This window comes from Bactrocera latifrons, unplaced genomic scaffold (genome assembly GCF_001853355.1).
Source record: "Bactrocera latifrons isolate USDA-ARS-PBARC rearing strain unplaced genomic scaffold, ASM185335v1 scaffold_19, whole genome shotgun sequence".
Classification (NCBI taxonomy): domain Eukaryota; kingdom Metazoa; phylum Arthropoda; class Insecta; order Diptera; family Tephritidae; genus Bactrocera; species Bactrocera latifrons.
Window position 1 is genome coordinate 681,376 of NW_017535407.1, and position 8,244 is coordinate 689,619.

Genomic DNA, 8,244 nt, shown 5'->3' on the forward strand with positions numbered 1-8,244 from the left:
TTTTGCCATGAAAAATAAGAAAGCGAGTGGAATGTATGCATTATTAGGCTTGTTAGCAACCATAAAGGGAATCAAAGGAGGATATAGACCGATTTTAAAAATTTTTTGTAAAAAATCATATTCAACTAACTAAAATTCTAATATTCACCGTTGTTTTTAGTTGTTGAACGACTACTCAAATCTAACTTAGTCGGAAAATATAAAACTGTCTCACTACCCTTCTGCACGGAACTTAACACTCTGACCCAATAAATCCACAGCGACCATATTTTCAAACTAGGCGACTGAGTACAGACTTCCCTAATATTGCAGTTGATGGGGTCAAGTTTCAAATTGTCGATAATTCTAAAATTGTAGGTGTGACTTTTGACAGTCTATGTTCCTTCACTGCTCAAATGACCGAGATTATTGCCAAAGTACAGACCGGCAACAAAATCCGCAAATCGCTAACCGGCAAACTTCTCAGCATACTGAATTCCGGACTACGACAGAATACATCTTGATGTCTCCTCTCGAACACCTTCATAGTGAGGCCCGTATGCTCCCAGTTAAGAAGCATAATGAGCTCCTGCTGGGGTGCCTTCACAGAAATCACCCTTACAGTCACTATGTAGCTTGGAGCTTAACCGACTCCTAGGAGCATCAAGAGGAGAAACCATTAAAAAAAACAACAGCATCAAGAGATAATTCCACAACTAGCACTATCACTTGCAGTAAATGACGTACTTGAAGTCAAACCACCACTCATTGCAGACGAAGAGCTCGAGTTGCCGCTAGAAAAGAGATTGACCTTTTCGCAGCTTCATTCTGGATACTGTAGCAGGTTAAGCTCCTACTTATCCAGAATAGATCCCGACATAAACAATATATGTCCTGCGTGTAATGAGTCTTCGCATGATACCGGCCACATCTTTGTATGCCCCCACCAACCCCACTTCCTTTGGTTCGACCCCGTCGAAACAGTGTACGTTTCGTGGGCCTTCCGTTGAATGACGTCGACGACAATTTGGTTAATCCTTACCGTCCTAATGAGGGTTGATGGATTGACCATAAAATACTGAACCCAAATATGGTGAAATACGAGAAACTTAAACAAAACTCTCGGTTCAGGATATTTGATGTACTCGTTTATTTTATATCTCTGTTATTTCTCTTTTCTATAACAATTATCTTCCATATGGAAAGCTTATTAACCCATATGTTTGTTTGTGAGGAACCCAAAAACAAAGAAATAATCAGTTTTAGTACATTACATATTTATTAATGACAAATTCTAAACCGTTTATTTCCATATCACCGTTACATTTGTATCCTTATCGATATCTCTTTCTATATCCAACGGCGATAGACCGGTTTTACAGCAAATCTCATCAAAACTAGAAAGCCCAGTATAAATTTTTTGCCTGCCGGAGGGTACAGAACCCGTAAAGACGGGATATTTGTGAATGCAGCGTATGAATTTATGCTGCAAACCGAATATAACCAATTTTCGTTCATCAATATTGTAGTTTTGTGGGCATAAACGCTGACAAATCGCACGCAGCGTCACACCGTGCGTCATGGAAGCATAAAATTGGAAGACTTTCTGTATAGATGGATGAGTCTTATCGGAATTTAAGGCGACATATTTGCGACATGCTTGGCTCAGTGAGGGCAACTTGATTAAACTTTTCAAGTGTTGTGTGCACATGTACACGTTGCTATATTTAAGTATGGGCAGTAGATGTACAACACCATAGTAGGCTAAATTCTGTATGCACGACTTTACGAGATTGGTTTCGACGTCTGCCTCGGCAGCAATGCGCGCAATATGATTAATGCCATTAATATAAGGAAAAATCTGGAATGAGTATGGTGTATGGTAGCGTCTGTTTTGGCATACTAAATTATTAGCTAATTACCTGTTGCGTAGTCAAATCCCACTTGTCTAAAGGCGTATTTTTAAAGTCAAGCAACAGTAAAGGCACCATGTGATCTTTAACAACCGGTGGATCAGGTTTATGTATAACAATTTTTAAGTAAATAGTAGTGTCGCCCTCTGTAAGTATTAAATGTAAAGTAAAAGTGTTAGAAAATTCATAAACAACAAATTTACTAACCAACAATAGTAGTAACTTTTTTCTCATTCAAATCCTTGATTACAGTTTCAAAGATTTTTTGTAATTTCAGCTTATGGTCGCCCTCTTTCGATAGAAAGCATGACTCTTCTTCCATCATTATCTAAAACAGTAGTTAAAATAATATTATATTTCAAGAGCTTATTCTAGTTAATATTTGTTAAATTTACCAAATACTCCGACAATTTCTTGACTACCGGCTCATACTGCACCGAACGTGCCCATGAATCACAAACAAAACACAAATTAAATAGGAATGCATTACGTGCGTACTTCTGTTGATTCTCAATGCCCACTGGATAGCCGACGACTTTTATATCCAACGCATTCACTGTGAGTATGCAACGTTGTAGATGCGGCTTGGGTATGATATAAACATTTATGGCATCAAACACTTCCTTGCTTACATAATCGGCTGGTACCTCAAGTTAAACATTTCAACATATGGCATAAATATTTTATATAATAAATGGAACTGCTATTGGAAACTCACTTGGCAGCTAATTTTGCAGCCTGCAGTCGCATGGAACTCGCTGAGAAAAATGCAGCGTATTTGTCCCTCTCTGCCATTGTCCTCATAATAATCATTAGTGCTAACTTGCATTTTTGAGATGATTTCACGTCTGTTGCATTATTTTTGTAAATAATTGATAAGAAAATGCACCGACTCAACTTGCTCTTATTTGTTTATTTACAAATTGGATTTGACGTTTGGAGCAGTGCTGCCAAATCAAAGTTTTGTAGTGTTGCCTTTAGCATAATTATGACATGTTGCACAATTGGTAAATCTCGACCAGAGAACAATTTTCGATATTGCATTATTCCGATGAAAGGTGAACCAAACAATTCTCTCTTAAAATACTCTTTTACTTTGATGCACTCACTTGATGGAATAAGTATTTAACGCGATTTGTCATGATAAGCCGACATTAAATAATTTTCAAAACTTACATAACTGAAATTTCTATTTCCAATTTTTATGAATTTTTCATTCTTGAGCCACGCAAACTGGATGGAGTTCAGTTACTAAGTCCATGAGGTGTAGTCACCTTCTAGGATGCCTGCACTTAACGATATTGTTAACAGACTCTGCAGCCTCACTATCTATACCTCCGCCAGCGTATCATATGGGGACCCAAATGCTTACAGCGTAGTCTTGGCAATGCGGCACAAATGTACAAGAGATGATGATGATGATGATGTACAAGAGTGACCTATTAGTATTCCGATCATGGTCTTACAGTCTATTCTATCGAGTGCTAATAAGATTTTGTGTACTTCCGATCTACCGTTTTGCGCATGACTTTTGCAGTTTTGTACCCTAGTAACTCGCTCCAACGGGTTTTGATTTTCTTTATCATGCTGTCCAGATCGTGGTATAGACAATGCATGGGTCCAATATTTCATTGCTCTAAATGTCTTTATTGTCTGGCACAGAGTAGAAAAGAAGTTGCTTACTTATGGCACCACTTTCTACTGCTGTGCTCTTCCAAGGTCGATATGCGTAACGAGGTTATAGCCTTGATTGCTGCTTGGCTGTCTATCTAGATGTTGTCTCTGGAATTGCCTGCAGGTGCATTATAGTCTTGTTAGACGGCAGTATTAATCTAGATTAATGCAATTAATCCCTGTCTGCCGTCTGTTAAGGCTATATTGTATCTGCAGGCAGTTAATGCGGTTAATTCAGGAGTTAGTGAAATAACTCCGTTGCTAACTCCCATTTATTACTAAAAAATTTAAAGAGTTATAGCATTAACAGACGGCAGCGTTAATCCGGTTTAATTCAAGAGTTAGTGAAAATAACTCCGTTGATAACTCACATTTAAACCGGAGTGTTTCGGGCTTAATGACAGCTATAATAATTATTGAAATCCATAATAATTTTTAAGGGGATTTTTGGGGTTAAGAAATTAAATATTAGGATATACATAATTACCGAATAAGCACAAAATATAAAAAAGAGACATTTTTGAGATTTCACACTAGTCATCTTCTTAAAATATTAAGGGTCGTTTTCTCATTGTTTTGCTTAATTTACCCGAAGGAAGGAGTCTTGGTTGAGTTAACTTAACTGGCAGAAGGTTGTTAACCGGACATTGCGAAAACGGCTCTAAGAATTTTAAGACCACCCGTTTTATATCATAGTTAATGCTATCAGTGAAACCTTTCAATCTAACATGTCTAAAAATTATTAAATAATTCCATACTTTTATATTTTTAACATAAATATATTTTCAGAATACCCTCTCTCTCTCTCTCGAAAATTTCGACGGGTAACTGAAATAAACTTCAATCAAAATCAGTACATGAAAAGCGCTCTCATTTGCTTCGCTTCCGGCTAATTTTTTTTCTTAAGACATTGGCAACCCTGCTCTACGCGGCATTGCCAGTTGGCATTACCGAAACTCCCAACTGACAAAAATCGATGAAAAGAGCGAATGCGCACTGAAAACATTTCTCAAACAAACACGAAGAGCTGCCAAGCGCCAGCCAGCATTCATTGAACAGCGCGTATTGAAGTCGGTTGGTCGTTCGAACGCGGATATGCATGTGTCCGATTGGCTACGAATGAACGGAAGTGGAAAAGCGCGGGCATACAAACATAAACATTCGGCTAAATGCACGAAGTAACAACAATAACAAAAACACCTGTGCCCAGCAAAAATTCAGTGTGTGTACATAAGGAAGCGAGCGAAGTTTGTGGAAAAATAGAATTTTGTGTAATAATTTTAAATAAAACTAAAGTTGTAGAAGTATAAAAAGAAGCAAAAAATGCTCAAATGTAAAGAATGAAATGCGTAAAAGCAGTTTAGTGCCCATTAGGGGTTGCAAATAGTCAGGCAAGACGACAGAAATACGCTGAAGGCAGCAGCTATCAGCTGCAGTCATAGCAATCAATGCGACAATAACAACAAACACAAAGTCAGTGACGTTGGCAAGTGACACAGAGCCTTCAGTTGCCACAATTGACGACCTTAAGTACCTGTGCATAGCTGGCCCTGAGTCGTTGCAAATCTTACATATGTAGAAATGTGTGTGTGTGTGTGAGTGTGTAAAAGCGCTTGATATCTGCAATTGACATTCGATGTCAAAGGCAAACTGCACTTGTGCTGCTTATTATAATTATCAAACAGCTTGTTGTTGTTTGTGTTGTTGTGGCCGTTTGTCATTCACAAGCGTCAACTGCTGTTGTTGTTGTTGTTTTTAATTGAAAAACAGGTGCAATTGCGGCGGCTTCGTGTTTTGTGGTGGAGTCGCTGTTTTTTGGTATCCAAGGATACTCTTACACTTGATAACACACCCCCACACACACATGCATTTGTATAAGTGAAGCAGGGTGGTTTTATATTTGTGATTTCTGCCTTATGAGCGCTGCAAGTCAAGCAGTACAAATCAATTTGTGCAGCAAAAACAAAAACATTTGCATTGCGCCTGCAAAAATCAATAAAACCGAGCCGAAAAAATAAAAATAAAAAATATAAAGAGTTGGTATTGTTTACAGTGTTTTCTTTGTGTGTTTGTAGTGTACTTCTAAGTCCAGCTAAGTTACGAAAAGGTGGTGTCCGTCGGCCGCAAAGAAAGTGAAAAGCTCACGTGCCAAACAGCAAGCGATATACAAGTGTTTATATACATATTTAGAGTGTGTGTTTGTATGTGAAGAGTTTGAAGGATAACGCATATATACATACATACAGTCTGCTCAAACAAAAACGCATACAAGTGTGTGGCAAGTGTACCTTGCTGGTCCCAAAAAAAGTGAAACTTCAATGTCCGAATTTGTAGGCGGCTAGCAACGTATACTGCTGCTTTATTGGAAAGCTTACGGCGGCGCCTAAGCAAAGGGCTCATATTCCAGTAGGGAGAATGTTTGCCATGTACAGCAAGTTTAGAGACCAAGCCCAAAAATAAAATAGCACAGTAAGTATCTGCATGCCAAATAACGGTTAGTGTTGTAGCGAAAATTATTTACATACATACTTGTAAATAGGTACATTACTAACATACTTTTGTATGCCGCTGGGAATTACTTCATTTTACAGCTGCTCTGCTTGTTAACCCGGAGGCTAATTTGCAAATTTTCAACACTTTTCTCATTTTTCATTTGAATGCCGTTATAACGCCCTTTCGTATTAATTTTACGCTTTTTAGCGGATTTTATAGTTAATTGATAACTAATAATGATAAATAGAGTATCTTTCATTTATTATACCCTGAACAGAGAAGTGAAGTTTTAATAGTACATTTTTGAGTTATCGCTCTGAGCTTTTGCACACGTACTTTTTTCTTCAAGTAACTGCTTATTGGTCGAAATCTTTGGTATCGGATCGCTATAGCATATATCTGTCATACAAACCGACCACTCAAAATTAAATCCTTGTAGGGAAGACTTTTTTATTTGTTAATATATCTTCACGAAAATTGGCAAAGGTTATTTTTTAGGGCAGAGACACAACCTCCAAAAAAAATTTTCATACAAACTGACTGCTCAAAATTAAATTCTTGTATGGAAAGCTGTTTATTTGTTAAGATATCTTCACGAAATTTGACAAGCTCTATTTTTTAAGGTATATATAAAATCTCCAAAGAAATTATAGAGCTCGGATAACTATAGCTTATATCTGCCATACAAACTGACTGATCAACATCAAACGCTTGTATGGAATACGGTTTTATTTGACAAGATATCTTCACGAAATTGGACGTATACTTTTGTACAAAGAAATGCTATAATATTCCAATAAATTATTCAAATCGGACCAATATAGCATATAGCTGTCATACAAACTGATTGCTCAAAATTCAGTCCTTGTATGAAAAACTTTTTTGTTTGGCAAGTTATCTACACGAAATTTGCCACAGCTTATTTTGTAAGACAACGCTACAATTCCTTAAAAAAACTGCTCGAATTGGTCTACCATAGCATATAGCTGGCATACAAACTGCTCACTCAAATTCAAATACTTGTGGGGGAACATTTGTATTTGTGTAGGGTATAATAGCTTCGTCACGTTCAAAGAAAACATTTTTTCTTGCTTTTACTTTTTTTTCTATAAATTATAATGTGATTAACGATTTTTACATTTTGCTCGCATATTCGCCTCTTCAGTAGCTGTGATAATGCCAAACTGCATGCAGAAATATGTGCACATGTGTGTGTATCTTCGATATGTGAGTGTTTGGCATTATAAACAATGTTGTTGAATACATAATTATGCGCGTAGAAACATGCATTAATGATGTGAATTAATATATATGCTGTGCTGTGTGTATATTGGCTACATTTTTCTTATTAACAACATACCTGAGAGCAAACCAAATGAGCGAAAAATAGAAAAATATTGCAAAGTGGCAGTTCCGTGCGGGGCACCGATGTTGAAAAACTATTTATTACAGTTTTTAAATTTTTTTATTGTTATTTTGCTTGCGTGATCTATATTTAAACATATTTGTTGCCAGCAAAAGTATTTAGACGATGCTATTCCGCTTCCTATTTCCGCTTTAAGCGGCATATTCGCGTGTATATTTATTAACTGTTTGTCAATTTTTGACGCTGTGTTGAAAGTTAGTGAATTTATGAGTTTAAATTTGCACGGTGGATTAATTGTGACCTAATTATGCATAAAATATTGCTAAATTTCGGCAAAACATTAAAAAAAAAAAAAATAATTACAGTAAATAAAGCTTTGAAAAAATATCTTTCGGCAAAAAAAATCGAAAAAAAATTTATTAAAGCTTCGAAATAATACCTTTCTATCATTTGAGTAGGCCTTCAGTTTGTACTGAATATTAGTAACTTCGAAAGAATTAATTTCACTTCGATAAAAATGTTTTAAATTAAATTTCTATTTTAGAAGCGATACTCATTTTATCCCACATTCTGTATGTAAGAATTTTATCACGTAACCACAGCTGACTCAAAACATTAATAAGCGATATTTATATTCTTGAGAAGTCTTAAATGACGAAGATCTATAAATGAACTCAACAGATGAGTAATTGTAAACGGTTTTGTTGCTTTTTATAGGCTATTTTTCCTGTCAATCTCCATGACTGGTACTTAAAAAAATCAAAGCTTACAATTAAAATTAAACATTTTAAAAAAATAAAAAAAAATAATAAAAATAAA

At 36.1% G+C, this 8,244-nt stretch overlaps 2 protein-coding genes across 6 annotated transcripts in view; one reads left to right on the forward strand and one right to left on the reverse strand.

Annotated features, from left to right (window-relative positions):
* Positions 1-1,235: 1,235 nt before the first annotated feature.
* LOC108967538 (nitrogen permease regulator 2-like protein) lies at positions 1,236-2,837 on the reverse strand. Its single transcript, XM_018931025.1, has 5 exons — positions 2,611-2,837; positions 2,288-2,539; positions 2,100-2,220; positions 1,902-2,038; positions 1,236-1,840 (listed from the first exon to the last, which is right to left on the reverse strand). Exons 1-5 carry the CDS (start codon positions 2,719-2,721, stop codon positions 1,283-1,285), a joined length of 1,179 nt encoding a protein of 392 aa, XP_018786570.1. The 5' UTR covers positions 2,722-2,837; the 3' UTR covers positions 1,236-1,282.
* A 1,758-nt stretch (positions 2,838-4,595) lies between these two features.
* LOC108967505 overlaps positions 4,596-8,244 on the forward strand; it is a 73,130-nt gene continuing 69,481 nt past the window's right edge. Inside the window, exons 1-2 of one of the 5 annotated variants that reach the window (XM_018930974.1) lie at positions 4,596-4,837; positions 5,620-6,035. The gene's annotated coding sequence lies outside the window, so the exon portion shown is untranslated. Of the gene's footprint in view, positions 4,838-4,869; positions 5,040-5,619; positions 6,036-8,244 lie in introns of those variants that run through there. The other 4 variants (XM_018930971.1, XM_018930972.1, XM_018930975.1 and 1 more) reach the window with 4 other exon arrangements.